The sequence below is a fragment of the Microplitis mediator genome, chromosome 10 (assembly GCF_029852145.1).
Source record: "Microplitis mediator isolate UGA2020A chromosome 10, iyMicMedi2.1, whole genome shotgun sequence".
Classification (NCBI taxonomy): domain Eukaryota; kingdom Metazoa; phylum Arthropoda; class Insecta; order Hymenoptera; family Braconidae; genus Microplitis; species Microplitis mediator.
The window spans coordinates 7,231,690-7,248,454 of record NC_079978.1 but is presented as its reverse complement, the minus strand read 5'-3'; the positions used below and the strand labels follow the sequence as shown (position 1 = coordinate 7,248,454).

The 16,765-nt window shown below is 29.3% G+C and overlaps 2 protein-coding genes across 6 annotated transcripts; one reads left to right on the top strand and one right to left on the bottom strand.

Moving 5' to 3' along the window:
- The first annotated feature begins 56 nt into the window (after positions 1-56).
- LOC130676261 (rho GTPase-activating protein 11A-like) lies at positions 57-3,813 on the top strand. Its single transcript, XM_057482386.1, has 3 exons — positions 57-835; positions 915-1,071; positions 1,140-3,813. Exons 1-3 carry the CDS (start codon positions 140-142, stop codon positions 3,509-3,511), a joined length of 3,225 nt encoding a protein of 1,074 aa, XP_057338369.1. The 5' UTR covers positions 57-139; the 3' UTR covers positions 3,512-3,813.
- A 427-nt stretch (positions 3,814-4,240) lies between these two features.
- Positions 4,241-16,390, bottom strand: LOC130676264 (synaptosomal-associated protein 25). Of its 5 annotated transcripts, none has more exons than XM_057482391.1 (7): positions 16,233-16,390; positions 15,074-15,290; positions 14,851-14,892; positions 12,876-12,924; positions 6,613-6,730; positions 6,114-6,387; positions 4,241-5,649 (listed from the first exon to the last, which is right to left on the bottom strand). In XM_057482391.1, exons 2-7 carry the CDS (start codon positions 15,176-15,178, stop codon positions 5,587-5,589), a joined length of 651 nt encoding a protein of 216 aa, XP_057338374.1. In that variant the 5' UTR covers positions 15,179-15,290; positions 16,233-16,390; the 3' UTR covers positions 4,241-5,586. The 5 variants fall into 5 exon arrangements, with proteins under 5 accessions (XP_057338374.1, XP_057338375.1, XP_057338377.1 ...); XM_057482392.1 differs by lacking the exon at positions 12,876-12,924 and adding an exon at positions 9,743-9,791; XM_057482394.1 differs by lacking the exon at positions 12,876-12,924 and adding an exon at positions 7,993-8,041.
- Positions 16,391-16,765: the final 375 nt, after the last annotated feature.

Below are 16,765 nucleotides of genomic sequence, written 5' to 3'. Positions count from 1 at the left end.
AAATTTATCTGATAACAGCAGAACGTAAAATCCTGTAGATGGGTCTGATGACAGTTTGGCTGTTGTGTAAAAACATCAGCAACACAAATACACACGCGCAAAGCTAAAGTTTTAAAAAGTTGATTTATAATATTAAAAAATGTTAATATACGATGTTTCGGACAAAGATAAAGTGATAAATTCAATCACAAGTCAATTACGTAATTTAGGAATAAAATCACGTATTAAAAGACATGTCAAAAAAAATGATAATGATGATAAACAGTGTGAGAAATTAAAAAAAGTTTTCAATGTGCCGTTGCAGAATCAACCGTTGGATGTTGTACAATTGTCGTCTGGAGCAATTGTACAAGTACCGATATTTGTAAAACATGCTATTGTTTTTATTGAAAAACATGTTAATCAAGAAGGTTTATTTAGAAAAGCTGGATCCCAAGCCCGGCAAAAAGAATTGATATCAAGATTAGATAATGGAAATGAATTAGGAGAAAAATATCATCCACTTGATGTTGCTAATTGTCTTAAAAAATATTTCCGCGATCTTCCAGAGCCAATTATTCCATATGATTACCATGAGATATTTATACGATGTGTTATGTTAAAATGCTCCAAAGTTGAAGCAATACTCATGGCTTGTATGTTATTGCCGTCTCTTCATTTAAATACTCTAGCTTTTTTTATGGATTTTTTAAAAAATGTATCACAGCATGAGTGCGATAACAAAATGTCTAGTGATAACTTGGCTAAAGTAATTGGACCGAATATTATGCCCTTACGTGAAACAACGATGACTGCTATGCAAACAAGACTTGAAGCCCATCTTTTTATTGTCAAGGTTTATAATTTTTTTATAATTTATTGTATTATATTATTTAGTAAACATTTATTCATAAATTATTATTAAATATCGATAGATTTTAATTGAGAATGCTCGATGCATTGGTGTTTTACCAAAGAATTTAATTGATGAACATCAGAAAGAAAGTTATTGTATGGATATTGATATTGATCGTACTATTGAAGATCGTTTGAAGGAAAAGAAAAAGAAACATCGGAGTGGAAGTCTTACTCGTAAGCTTTTAAAATTTAATTATATTAAATTTATTACTAATTATTAATATTTTTTTTTTGTAACACAGGAATGCTAAATGGACTAAAAAAAATAGTTGGCAAGAATGGATCGCCTGAGGCTATTGGTCCGTCGAGTGGAAACCATTTGAAAGCTTTGACTCATGAATCGTCTCAAATTTCGCCCAACAAAGCTGGGAAAAAACGACGAAACGCTGAAGGAGTATCCGCGCAGGCAGTGAATATGAAAAAAAAACGAAACTCGCTGGACGGTGATATGAATGCTGCGGCTTCGATGCCACAATTGATTGTCACTTCACCGAGAGATAGGAAATCAATTGATAAACATTCAGCGCAAAAATCATCTAAAGTACGTAAATATTTGTCTCATGGTACGAGCGTGGGAAGTCACAATAACCAGAAACATGAAAAGTCTAAGAAATTAGGAATAAGTCTCGATCGTTTTGTGTCGCGGAGTAAGCAAAAAATTAACGAGCTCGAAGTAACAAAAGAAGAAAAAAGTCCTGGTAGTTCTCCAATTGAACGACGTTGGAGTGCTTCCAGTGAGGCCTCTTCAAAGAAAAGTATGAAAAAACGTCGATTACAAAATTGGAGTGCTTCGTCGTTAATGACTTCTCCTTCAGTAGCAAAAAGACAAAATGAACGTATTGCAAGAGCTACAATTACCTCCGATCAATATGAAGATGTATTTAGAGACGCAGATGTTAATTTATCTGACGAAAATGGAGAACGTGATGACATTGATCCAACATGTCAACGACGTAGATCTCAACGTTTATTAAATTTAAATAAAAGTAATGAATTATCTGCATTTAATTATTGCGAAGATAAATCATCTGGTGAATTAGTAACGTACAGTAAAGATGAATCGTCTGAAGAATATGTTAAAATACCTAAAAGAGAGTATGAAGAGATTAAAAATCGAGTATCAGCAATTGAATCACGTATTTCACAAGAGTTTGGTATTGATGGTATTGATCACGGTGGTAATAAAAGATTATCGACAAATTCTGTAACAGATGTGCAGAATGAGTATGAAAAAACACTTGAAGAAGCTAGTATTGAAAGTATCGTATCAGCTGATCATTTAGCCAGACGTTTGTCTAAAGAATTAAAAATACGTAGAAGTGCCGAGCATAAAGTTATAAGATCACCGAGTGCTCGGAGAATCAGTAGCTTACGAAGACGTTCCCAAGAAAAACCAATTACCGGACGTAGACGACTGAGTCATAATTCATCATCTTGGCAGGTTTCGGAAAAAATGCAAACAAAAAAGTTAACTACTGAAACATCTGAGAATGACAATGATGATGTCACTTCATTCTGCAGTGATGAAACAAATGCACGTTTGATGTATCTGCAAAAACAATTAAGTACACTGATTAGCCATACAGCTGAACATACTGGTTCTATTCTCAGTGATGATGAAGCATCATTAAATATTATGAATATGCCTAAATCATCAATAGCTAATGTACGCCGAGCGTCTTCATTTCATGGTAATGAACTTATTAATGAGAACATTCAATTAAATAGTCGGATTGATAAACTAAAAAAGACAAGTAGTCAACGTAATATTACACGCGATGAAGAACAAAGTAAGTACTGCAGTGATTCACGTATGTTTGAAATAGTCACAGAGAAAAAAATATCATGGAAAAATGCAAGTGTATATTTCGAATGCGAAACTCCAGCGAGAACAACTGCACCGGCTGTTCAAACAGCACGAGCTTCAATAGCCAAACTGCGTACTCAGAATGCAGGAATGGTGTTGGCTAAAGCTAGACTATTTGATCTCAATGAGAACAAAAGTACTCAAGAATCTTTAATAGAACGACAGAGGAGGAATATTAATGGACAGCGTGAACTAAAAGATAATAATAAATCAGTGCCAGTAGAAAATATTCGTAAAAAAAAATGCAAGAGTCCAAAGAGTAATGGAACACGACCAAAATTATCAAAATCTCCAAGTGAAATAATGATTACTCCAAACAGTAGTCGTCAGTCATTAGATAAACGTTCAATTCGCCGTCACAGTTTATTGTCGAACCAAGAAAACAAACAGACAGTTCAAGTTGACGAACAATTTTTATCCCCAAGTACAAGGAGAGAAAGTAATCGTGGTTTAAATTCAGCAAGTCGATACAACACTACGTCTATGAATACAGCGAGTGTAAAGACCGAACACGATTTAGTTAATCGCGCTGGTGAGTTTGTAGATGTGAGTACTATAAATACCCCTCATATAAAAAAACCACTTTCAACAAAAACACCAAAAAGCGCACGGTCCCTGGTACGAAGACCGGCTATCGATTCTCGAAGGACGCCGCTGAAAGCCGTGCCACCGTCTTCTGGAACGCCAAAACGTCAGAGCCCGCGATATACTTTAAAGACACGACAATTATCTCGACATGCCAATTAATAAATTATACCTTTCGACATTACAATATTATATTTTTACCAGTTTTATAATTAATTAATTAAATAGATTGATCTCATGAATGATCACCTTAATTATTTATATTGATAAATGAATGAATTTTTTTTATATATATTATTATAAATTATTAAAAATATTAGTAATAAAAATAATTTTACAAACAAACAAATTTATTACTAGTAATAAGTATATGTTTTTAATTGTTATAGCAGTTTATTTTCATTTTTTTTTTAAATTTTCAAAGTACATAGGCATTTTGTATTTCATTCTTTATTTATTTATTATTTGTTTCTTTAAATCTTGATTCCTCGTGTTATTTTTATATTATTATACATTTTACGTAAGATCAGAGAAAAAATTAAGGTTACAATATATATATTTGTATAGTCTATAAATAAGACTATTAATCAAAATTTAATTTCTTTTTTTTAATTTTATTTATTTTTTAGAACCGTGCTCAGCACTTATAGTTCATATTTGCCCGCATCCAGTGGAACAAATCCCCCTCACTTAAATCCATTTATTTTTATTTATTATCAATTTATTTGTCTACGTCGCTACGAAAATCAATTTAATTTTAATTCGATTAATTCTTTTTTTTTTATTCAATATCTACAATTATTCACAATCTGTTTTGTTTTAATAAAAACGAAATCTACTGGAATGCATGGAATTTGTATATTAATATAAATATATATTATATATGTATACATATATTAATTTTTTTTTTTTTAAGTACACCTGATAAATCGTAGACATTCACGTGTTGTACAAAATCGAGTTGATCGTCACAATTTACAATACCGCCATCGATATGTTTCTGTCAAAGCAAATAATCTTTTACAATTCATCACAAAAGACAGTTGATATTTCTATACTAATTTACTTTATATTTATCTTCTTAATTTATTTATTTACTTTCGATCAACTATTTTATTATCAATTAATAAATTGATAATATTTTTATTAATTAAATTGCTTTATTGATTGGTATGGAAAAAAAGAGCGGATGCTTCATTACTCGAGGAAGATAAAATACGTGAATCTCTACGGTAGCGCCGTTTATTTAATTTGCCTATCTCGTATTTGTATTTTTTCTTTTAATTCTATACTGTTTTCCATATATTTATCTTTTAAATTAGTTATTGCAATCAATTTTCACCGCGAAAAATATCATTTATTTATGAAAAACGTATCGCAATTTTTAAATTTATTTATTTGTGTTGTGAAATGTGTGTATGTATGTTTATAAATGAAATAAAAATATTTATAATAATAATAATGATGAAGGTGAAAAATAACAATTGTATGTTTAACAATAACTACGATTTATAACATGTATTATGTATTTTTTTTTAAATTTAATGATCAATTAAATGACCATTCTATACACAAGGTAACAAATTTAGTTACCGGAACAACATTCCTCACATTCCCACCAGTAATAATCAATCAGCCGTGCGTAACATCCAGAAATTTAATTTGTGCAAATTGTAATCAATTATTCAATATACGTTTGTATTATAATTAAGCAATTATATTATTTGCAAATTTATTTATAATATTAATAAAGAAATTATTTTTTTTTCATTATACTAAAGGTATTTGTTCGACAGAAATCTAATATAATAATAATAACAACATACATCGCAATATTTTTGGCGATTAATTTGTTTCACAATAAATGCAATCGAGATTTAAACAATAGTCAATTGTATTAAATACACATTATCATTAATTCGTTTGGATTTTTTTCGTTTGTTAATTAAGTAAAGTAATACTGGAATTATTAAACTTTGTTTTTCATCTCTAGCTACTGATTAATTATCAAGTCAAAAATATCTAATTATAAATACGTATTATTTTTTTTTTCTGGATACTGCTATACTAATTAATAATCTCGAATTGCATATTGAAGGTATGATTGATGATGCAAAGAGCGTTTAGAATAAGTTCAATTTATTCTTACAGATAAATTTAGCTAAAGGCGGGACTGGGGAATAAAATAAATTTTATATATGCCGGAAATATTATTATTTATTTTCTTGTTAACCAGCTTATTTAAGTAGCTGATGTGCCCGTTCATTCGCCACTTGTATTCGGGTTTCGTTTGATTCGCCCTGTGAAGAAAATTCAAATGTTATTAATTTAGACTTATACTTGAAATATAAATTATATTAATTTGTTATAACGATAATAACAATAAATATAAATAGATTGTAAAAAATTAGCGGAGTGAACGCGGAGTAAATCCATAGGAAATGCGGGAATTCACTTCGATGGGGAGTTTAATTTAATATTGAAAATCCGGTTCGGAGTGAAATTCACTCCTAAAAAGTGTTTATTTTAATATTAAAACTCTGAATCGCAGTGTGAATTCGAATTTAAATAAAATCCGTAATTACTCCGAGTTCACTCCCAATTTGTTACAGTGCATTTACTCCGTATGCAGAGTAATTTTGTATTTTTAATTCCGGAACTCCGAGTGACAGTGAATTCAGATTTGAATAAAATCAGTAATTACTCGGAATTCACTCAAAATTATTTTACAGTGTAAATGATTTATATTTTTAAAAATAATTACTTTGCGATTGATCCTGTCAATCTGGCGATTCTGATTCTCTAGTTCACTTCCCATGTCGATAGCCATATTTCTTAAATTACCGATCATCGTTGAAACTTGACCCATATTGTCTTCCATTTCATTTTCACGTGCGTCATTATTAATTTTTGCAATGTATCCACCCTGAGGTCCAAGTCCATTACGATCATCCATCACCCGCTGAGGTTGATTATTGACGACTTTGCCATCGTCATTGCCCTTCCACGTTCCTTCATCCTCTTTGAAACTCGCTCCCCTTAAAATCGAATATTTTATACATATAGATATCACTCTTGTTTTATATTTTTTGCTGTTGTTTCACTATCCATTGTATCCAAAAAATAAGAAAAAATATTTAAAAAAAAAGGAATAATCGATAATAATTGATTTATATATAGTATGTATACATATCTATATTTATACATAGATATATGTTGTAGACATAGTGTTTATATGTATTTAAAAAAAAATAAAAGTATACTTGTTGCAAGGCAGCACGCAAATGCCACAACATTTTTCCATTCCCGTGAGATTTTTCTCTGCTTCTCGCATATCTGCATTTATCTGATCCATCCCCTCTTCGATTCGGTCCAATTGCTCTGTTAATTGGCAAAAAAAAAAGGAACAAAACAAAAAGTAAATAAATGACCATTCATTTTTAAAACTTTATTTTATTGTTTTAAGTTAATTGCCACTATTATTGAAGAATCAATGGAAATTAATGCTTTCTTTTTACACTACTTTGTACTATTTTACAACCAATAGTAGTTTAGATGATTTTGTTTACTTTGATATATATTTTAAAAATGTATTGTTAGTTTTATTAATTGACTATTTTTAATTAATATGATTAATAAAAAAAAGGAAGAAAAAAAAAATTTATAATTTAACTGCATTTCGAAACTGTTTAAATAATTTATCAAAAAATTTTAAATTATTTAAATGGTGATATTAAAACTTTAAATCGTTAATGATAAAAATACTAGCAATAAATAAAAATAAATGACAATGTCATGATTGTAATTATTAGTAATTGATTATATATGATTGAGTGACAAAATAAGTTGTTAACAAATGATTGATGATGTTATCGGGTTTTCATTTTTTTTTATACGTACAAAATAAAATTTTTACGTTAAGTCATAATTGGGTCAGCATGTTAAATTAAAGCTGTTAAATATATCACTCCAATTTTATTTGGTGCTCATAGTTATTGTCAAGGATATAAATTGTTATTTATTTTTTATAAGTGTATCGTTAATTAATAAATATTAGTAATGCATAAATGTATATTATTTAAGATGTTAATCTGAATATTTAATTAATGTTAATTTTTTTTGTATTTGGAATAACAGTTCGCTGTTATAAATGCGACTGTTACACTGTTTATTGGGCGGTTGGTTGGCGGACTAGATGATTGGTAATTAGTGGGCATTTGTTGTTATTACTTACTGCTCTTAATTTATTATCAATTACTAGTGTTAAATGTTATTTGTTAGTTAAACATTTTTACTCTATCTATATATAAGTAAATAGATTTTTATCGTTTAAAGAATTGTCTCTTCGTCATAATCGTCTTAGTCATACAGTTTTATATATTTATTACTCCTGTATTTTATGGTCAGTGTACAATGAATATATATATTGTATATTAAATAAAATAATAATTAACATTGTATGGTGTTGTTGGGTTTCACATTATAATAATGCTGGTATATATTATAAATCTTGGTAATTTCTTAATAGTTGTTGAATATATTTTATTTATATATAAACTCGTGTCGATTGTTACTAAAAATTATCGAATTTTATTTAAAATTTATTGTTTAAATTTATATTATGATCTAGTTAAATGGCTTACCGCCTTGTTCGTCCAGCATTACAAGAGATTTCATCCCGACCTCGTGGCTCTAAACAGGCAACCGTTCAATATAAAAAAAATTTTATTAACAACATATTGTTAGACGATAAACCGTTGCTGCCGTCCTTACACCGCCGCCGTTGTGTTGCTTATGATTCTCCCTAATCTACTTAAAAATTAGTTGCTTATAATAATACTAAAAAAAAAAAATAAATAAATATGTAAACAAATAATAACAACAATCGGGCAATAAGCTCTTCCGCTAAAATCCTTGATTGAAGAAGTGAAGAAGCTATAAGCGTCGCTGATGGCTCTGATGGCGAGCGGGCGGACGGTCAGCTGTACGTATATATATATAAAATTATATATGCTCATATTATTACTAATTTAACGATTTAATTTTTTCACATTTCTAATATTACTTTTTTTTTTTTATTAACGATCGATATATAATTTAATTGATTTACAGATGATTAGCGCGAGGAACGCAACGTGCGAAGGCTAGGAACGGTAGTACGCAAAAAATATATATATAACAGCAATGACAAAGCCATCGTGTATTTTATTGTGAGATGTTTATTATTGTTCAACATTAATTAATCTAAAAAAATAATTTTATTTAATTAATTAATTAATATTTATTATTTTCTACAATAAAATTTAACAAGCGGCACGACGTATTCTTTTGCCGAATGTGCAATACATATGCGTATAATTAACACGGACATACATCAACTAATCTATTAATAATTTATACCATACAACTATAAACTAACGCATTAGTGCCTAAAAGGATTGCTGAATATGGTATTTGTAGGTAAAGTTAGGAATATCTATATCTTTGTTGTTAAACTACACAAGTGTCGTTCTTGCTCCGATAATTTTACGTAAAAGTCTTTTCTTTTAACTTTGGCTTATATATTAATTATTTATACGAGTTTATTGTTTGTGTTGTTATTGTTCTTGTTAAACACAGTAAGTAAGTCATGTCATAACTCAAGTTTCACACGTTTTATTTACATTAAAATTTTGATCAATACTTCACACTAGTATTTTAATATTTAATATTTAAATATTGCATAAAAAAATACGTGTAAGGTAAGAGACCTAGTACCAGATCAGGGAACTAGTACTCGATCACTCCATGAATTTGTATATCTATATTTAGTAAATGTAGATGTACAAATATATGGGTGATTGGGTACTGGTTCCCAATCGGGTACTGGGTCTCTTACTTTACACAAAAAAAAAGATTTCTTCGCTCAAGATAATTTTTTGCACTATAAATTAAAAACGAAAATTTTCTGGGGGCGAGAAAATTTATTGCGTTCAGAAATTTTTTCTACCCTCTAAAAATTAATTAGTGAAATTCACTGCGAATCAGTGGATAGTCACTATTTCTACAGCTGTAAGTACACCACTAATTCAACCAATGATATACTCATAGTTGGTTCCTAGTGAAGATTCACTATTTCGAAGTGAATTTCCCTAATTTATTTTTAAAGAGTAGTCCTAAAAAAATTTTCGTTTCCATTTCAAAATGAAAAATTTATCTTGTGCCAAGAAATCCTTTTTTCTGTGTATAAATTAATTAAAATTTTAAATATACAAAACGTTTTATTCTTCAGTAGTTTATTATTTCAAAATAATGACAGTCCATAAGTCTTTAAGTTCATTGCGTCAAGTTACATTTAATTAGAAGACGAGAGTTAAAAAAAAAACAATCTTAATCTCTTTAGAAAGAGCTTACCGCCTTGATGATCTAACATCATCAGAGTATTTGCTCCAACGTCCTCGCTCTAAGAGACGGCAACGATGCAACCGGAACGAAACATCATTCAGTGTGAGATTATACTGCGAAATGAATGAAAAAAGAAACGCCCACCGTGCTGTATGCCCTGAGGGATATGTTTTGGCCAATAACCCGCCCAATAAATAGGCCGTTGTGAATAGTAAAGGGCTCGAGTTAAATTAAAAGCACATATTTAGGAGGTTTTAAAAGAAATAAATGAAAATAAAAGTATTAATGTAAATAATAAATCTATACATAAATTGTATACATTGTGCACTAGGTCACGATCTAAGCCCATCTATAAATATATAAATATATTTATTTATCACTCATTCGTTTAATTACGTCCCTCATGGCAGCAAGCACAGTGGTCAAATAATCAGCCATCAAGACAAATTATAAAATTTAAATAAATATAATAAACACGAATAGTTATACTTTGGGTGCTAATTGTACGACGTAAATAAAACATTAATCCATCACCGATTATGCATTCCCATAAATAATATTTTATATTTGTTAAACTATTTGTTTATCAGTAGACATTAGTGATAGCACGATTTCGAAGACATTTAATTAAGGACAACAATTATAATTATGCAATGACGATACGATTAGACCAATTATGGATTAGATTAAGAGAAGACATAAAGCGTCTATTCCGAGTTACATCGATTTTTATAATAAAGAATATATTATAGTAGTAATAATAATAATAATATATATAAGTAACAGTAATAAGTAGTATAGTAATTATAGTAGTATAGTAGTAATAGTGGTAGTAGTGGTATAATAGTAAGTATGTAAGTCGTAGAATGATTAAGGTATATATAGTGGATAAAGTATATTTAGGAAGCTAGTGATGCAAACAAGAATAAGGAAGGGCACCTATTTTAATTTATAGATACGTAGACAGGCAGGCATTATTTGGACAAGCACAATACAAGTAGAAAAGCCCGTCCATTATATTAATTACGAGAATTTGCCACAAATTAAATTCTCGCGTGTACCTCTAATGGTACTTTAAATTTATTTTTAATAATTAATTAAGGACGACCAGGATGCTCGCACAAAGCAGCATTGACTACAATACTGTCACTACATTTTGTCTATTTATTAATTATTTGTGTAATTTTTTTTATAAATTATTATGAGATTACTCTCTTTATTCTGTTTTTTTAATTATTTTGTCATATGTAGATATAAGTTGATTTAATTTTTAACGAAGGGAAAACGAGAAAGGAAAAAGGGGTTGAATTTTAGTATGACGACAAAAAAGTGTCGCGCCATTTTATGAGCAAGCAAGCATCCTGGCCCCATTTAATGACACAACGAGACACTTTTATTATATATGCATATAACAGTGAATATAATATATAAATAAGAAAAAAAAGATGATGATATACATCGAAAATAAAGACAAGTAAAAGAAAAAGAAAATGTTTTTTTTTTTTTTTAATTTTTTATCTAAATGAACCCGATATATATTTAGTTTAAAGTATATGTATATATTTAAGGTATACATAGCAGACATTCAACTACAATACTACTTATATTACGAATTGCACGACTCGTGAATGACTTTTAATAATATAAAAAGCGAGACAGTTAAAAAAAAAAGCTCTCTTCTGTAAGCTTTATTTATAGTGAGCATATAAATAATTGTCAACTGTATATATTATGTGAATGTTATAAAAAAGTGAGTATATATATAGTTATTTGTAAATATAATGCCCGTGTATATATATTATATATATAGAAAATAGAAATAAGTATTACTAAAAGAACTGACAGATATAGTATGGCGACATTAGAAATAGAGAGCAAAGAGATGATTCATGTATTATTTACTAATTAATTGCTTTGTTTGATCACTTAACAATAAATTTATAATTTTATAAGAGTTTACTTTCACGTTTGTAGTTTTAATTTATAATAATGTATATGCTGAGCATTAATAATTTATTTTATTTGCATAGGGTAATGTCGGGTCATCAATCTCTATCTATATACTTTTGATTAAACTACAAATATAAATTGAACAAACAATAAATAGATAAATAATTACTTGCATTCAGCCCGATTTATCCTATGCATCCATCAGAGAGCTGTGTGATACTTGTATTGTTGAATATATTTATTATATTTTATTGTTAAATTATCCTGTCTAATATATTACTGAATTTAAAAATAATTATATTTATTAATAAATACATATATGTATATATTTATTAAGTTAGGGTGACAGTGGAACGTGGCGTTGATAGTGGTGTGGTGGTGGTGGTGGTTGTGGTGGCAATAAGGATGGTTTAAGGATCTTGGAGGTCATGGTAAAACCAGTATATAAAGTCATAAAGGTTTAATGAAACTGTCGCACAAAAATGTTTAAGCGCAATCAGTTTTATTCGTCTATCAATAATATGTATGTCGTATATTTATTATTTTAATTATCCATTCTCAGTTTTATTGCTATTAAAAAATAAAATAAAAAAATACAAAGTGCCTGTTTCCCTTATCGTAGTTATATATTTTTAAAAACTATTTTCTTTTCCTTAAAATTTAACCCACCAACCAACCTACGGACCAGGATGACAACAAGAGCATTTATATTTTTTATTTTAAAAAACTAGAGCGCGTTAATATTCATTATTTTTATTATCTTTTTTTTATACCACATTCTTTCTTGATAATAAAATCTTACCTGACCGTTATTATGACAATAGCTTGAGTATATAATAATAATATTTAAATAATTGTGAATGGATGCTTTGATTATGTTCATGTCAATAAAAATGCAACATTTTGTTTTTTTTTTTTTCATATAAAAAAAATCAGAGTAAAAAAAAATATGATAAGAGGGAACAATCATATATGTATTACAATATAATATTTAATTAATTAAGCACTAAAATATATGGTCTTATGACGTTTGTCGACTGAATAATACGGCAGTAAAGCATAAATTAATTATATAAAAAATATAATATAATATATTAATTATAAAAAAAAATCGATATTAACGTATACGATATATATTATAAAAAAGTGTGATCGCGAAATTAATGAGTTAGTAGTAGAGCAGTTAACTCACCTCCCTGGTCGTCGAGAGCGACCAGAGTGCGGATGCCGGCCTCCTTGCTCTAATCGACAGACAGAGGCAGCACAACACACACAACCACCACGAGTGTTAAAGAGTCGGAGTATTAAATGGTTCAGTATAACAGTATATTTAGTATTAAGTATATATAGTATATATTGTTGATGATAAATGATAAATAAATATACTTATTGTTTATTAAATTTTTTAATCAACGAAATTTGTCCGACCCCTAGTGAGATAAAATCGTCCAATTTATTTTATATTTATGGCATATAATTTTTTTTATTTATTTATCATGTAACATCGTTAAATTGAATATCATTTTATTTATTAATTTCTTTTTTTCGTTTTATTGCTTAGTTATATTATTGCATGTATTTATATGTTATTAATAGTAATATGGTTTAAGCGAGTAGATATGAATTATTAGATGAATGTAAAATGATTTGAAAAAAAGTTGTATATAGAATATAGACACTGCAGGAGTTTTCAGTAGAGAGGCAGTAAGGGGATAATATAATGTTAGTTTAAAAGTATAAAAAAAAAAAAAACGGTGTATGGAATTTGCAAAAGATGTTGCTTAGAGGTTTTTATTTAAAGTTATTATTCCATGCACATTACCCACATTTATATTTTAAAGTGAATCATTAAGATTTTTTTTTATACACATAATTATTTATTTAAAATTCGTGGCACGCAGTTGGTTGATAAATCTAAATATATAAATAGATATATAAATTTTGTTAGTCGGTGTATTACAAGAGCAGCCATATACATTTATGTATAGATTACAGTGTCGGCGATGTGCAAGCACTCGGCAGCCAGACAGGCAAAGTTAGTAGACAAATTATATATGTATATATATATATATAGAGACAAATCGTTAGGTGGACAGACAGACAAACAGACAGAGAATAGACAGACATTTCACACAAACGTATTACATGGACCACGAATTTGACACGCGCAAAGACAGTAATATAAAGCAAGCTGACAGAGACTGACAGACAGATAATACAAAATATTAACAACATTTATAGGACGGGCAAACGATAATAATAATAATAATAATGATTATACATTTATAGTAAATATATATGTATATTAATTGACAACATTCAAACTATTCGTCATTATTCGCGGTGCATCAGGAAGTAAGCATTTTACAATCAAGACTTTGCTGTGCAGCATAGTCAATACTTAAACTATATAGATAGTAAAGTACATATATATGATAAGTATTATTCGCGTGGACTAGTTTCAGCTTTTTTTATTATACATATTTATTTTTTTCGTGTTTTTTTTTAAAGGCAAATGAAAAAGTGGTTAGTGCAAGGATACAACGAAACTTTGAAGTTAATTTTTTTTTTTTTTTTTTTTTTTTTTTTTTTCATCATCATAACCAATGGGATCAATGTCATAACAAGATAACTATCAAATTATATAATAAAACGCTCGGTAGCTTGACCAAAAAAAAAAACTCATTTTTCAGCTACGTGCGTATTTTTAAATTGGCCTCGACTACAAGTTAAGTGCATGGGGCTTTAAAATTCACATATTTAAATTAAACGGGAAGTCACAAGGATAACGGGGGTTATTGAATAGAAAAAAAAGACAAATAAATAAATAAAAAAAAAAAGTAATTAGTGCAGTTAGTACACAGATTTCCATCCTTGCTGCCTCAACGTCGTTGCAATGGTTTAGGAGTCGACAAACGACTTTAAATAAAAAAATGCAATAATACCTTTTATTATCAATAACATTATCATTAACTTTATATCTTGATAAATATATATAAGTCGATTATAATCAGGGGAGCGTAGAAATATTTTATTAATATAACCAACGCAATGAGCGAACGTTACAAGGGAGAGAAAGAGAGAAAAAAAAGAATATATGGATAAGAGAATACAGAGGGTAGGAGTAGTCACGCAAACGATTTTAACAGATATGGCTAAGCACTTACCTCCTCGCATAGTGCTAACATACGCCTTGTACTCTCCAAGGACTGTAACATAAAAAAAATCATTAATTAGAAAAACATCCTGGCTTCATACCCAGCATTTATTAATCGGGACTCTTAAATATATAAAATCATCTTTCTATATATAGATTGTGATTAATGGACATTCGTGTAGTAGGATTGAATTGACATGTTCAAGAATGATCATGATGACTTGATGACTTACTTCATCAGTTGTTTGATCAGCTTTTAGCTGTAACTCCTGGAGCTCGGTACGAGGTGGACCAGCTCCTTCTGCTGGTCCAGCCGCATCTGATGTTGGTGCTGGCATGATTTCTTCGTCTTCTTGTCTAACTTATTTTGTAATGAATTTCCTGGTTGATTCCTACGATGTCAGTTTCCTGTTTCCTGGTGAATCGGGTCCTTGACTGGTTCTTCAAAAACTGCAAACATCAAGATACTTTCATCAATATCATCCACTACGTATTCATATATATTTATCAGACATATATGCATATAAAATTTCATATTATTGCACAATTGTGATCAACTATTAAGTAATTAACTACATGCTGCCTTTAAATTCACAATAATCACGAGGTAGTTTACGATTTGGAGTAACAAAAATTGATCGGATTGAAGGATGGAAAAATTTTTTTTACCAAAGTTTCACGAGATGGAGAAGAAAATGTCAATGTCACCACGACTCGACACGGTTGAACATCAGACAGGGACTGGTCTGGTTTGTCCCGTCGACCGCCAACAGCAAAATCAATATAAGCGAGCATGGGTCATTACGTTGCTGCGCCACGGAAGATACCATGCGCAGCGACCACCAAATAATACTTGTTTAACTACACATATGTCTATATATTGAAATAAATAACTGACATTTTCAAGGCTGACAACTGCAAGAGCAGTAGGATTTGTTATGATTCACCAATCAAAACATAAACGTCAAATTGACTGGAATTTTTTCTTATCAATCGAAAAATTGATTAATCAGTTGCTTATAGCCGACATTAAATAGATAGCTTAATAATCAGTCAACTCCAGAAAAATCATACAAGTTTTTATACAAATACCTATACATCTGTAAGTATATTATATCATTGATCGATTTTTTACGGTGACACAAAACTTGGTGACGACAATTGTTGTCAGATCTTTTTTTAGACTTGAGTAATTAATAATGACCAAACTCGTTACGGCTTTTCCTACACCTTAGGCAATGTTCTATATACATATTATAACTGTTTGTTCATTTTTTTCGTTTGAATTCATTGTTGCTAACAAGACGTCATGAGCATACAGTTATATACTGATGCTTACTTAGTAGGTATACTTTTATTTTATAACTTAAAAAATAATTGCATTAGACTTACCTCCAATATATTGAGTGGATGATTAAATCCTTTTGGAATTGTGAGTTTAAACGATGATATTTTATGTATTTATTTAGTGATGTTAAAATATTAAACACCGAACGACAGAATGAACTCTTCGTTCTCGTCAGAAGGGCGTGCACGCAGAGTGGGCGAAAATGATCTGCTGATCAACCATTATTTATTAGACTCTGTTGATAAAATCGACCAGAGCAATTATTGGTAATAGAGAATCCTGAGTTATCGAAAGACCAAAATCCTGCGAAATTGTCTTTATCTCTGTTAGGTATACATTTGTCATAAGATTTCTATTATACCAGCATGCTGGTAAAATTTCCCTGGTAGCCAAGTTGGCGAGAAACTGGCGTCAAACTAACAGCCACAACTACACTGAAAAAAATAATCGCTAGCTGGAAGCGATTTTTTTCTTTAGCAGGTAGCGATTAAAAATTATAATATATATATAAATTATTTTAATGATAAAAACAGTATTTGTTTTATTTTCGAGTTATACCGATGCTTAACTTTATTTT

Coding starts and splice junctions, on each gene's coding strand:
- LOC130676264 (XM_057482391.1), bottom strand. CDS start 15,178: ATGCCAGCACCAACATCAGATGCGGCTGGACCAGCAGAAGGAGCTGGT. Junction 14,893..15,073: donor CTGATCAAACAACTGATGAA/GTAAGTCATCAA, acceptor TTTATGTTACAG/TCCTTGGAGAGTACAAGGCG. Junction 12,925..14,850: donor TGTTAGCACTATGCGAGGAG/GTAAGTGCTTAG, acceptor TCTGTCGATTAG/AGCAAGGAGGCCGGCATCCG.
- LOC130676261 (XM_057482386.1), top strand. CDS start 140: ATGTTAATATACGATGTTTCGGACAAAGATAAAGTGATAAATTCAATC. Junction 836..914: donor CCCATCTTTTTATTGTCAAG/GTTTATAATTTT, acceptor AAATATCGATAG/ATTTTAATTGAGAATGCTCG. Junction 1,072..1,139: donor TCGGAGTGGAAGTCTTACTC/GTAAGCTTTTAA, acceptor TTTGTAACACAG/GAATGCTAAATGGACTAAAA.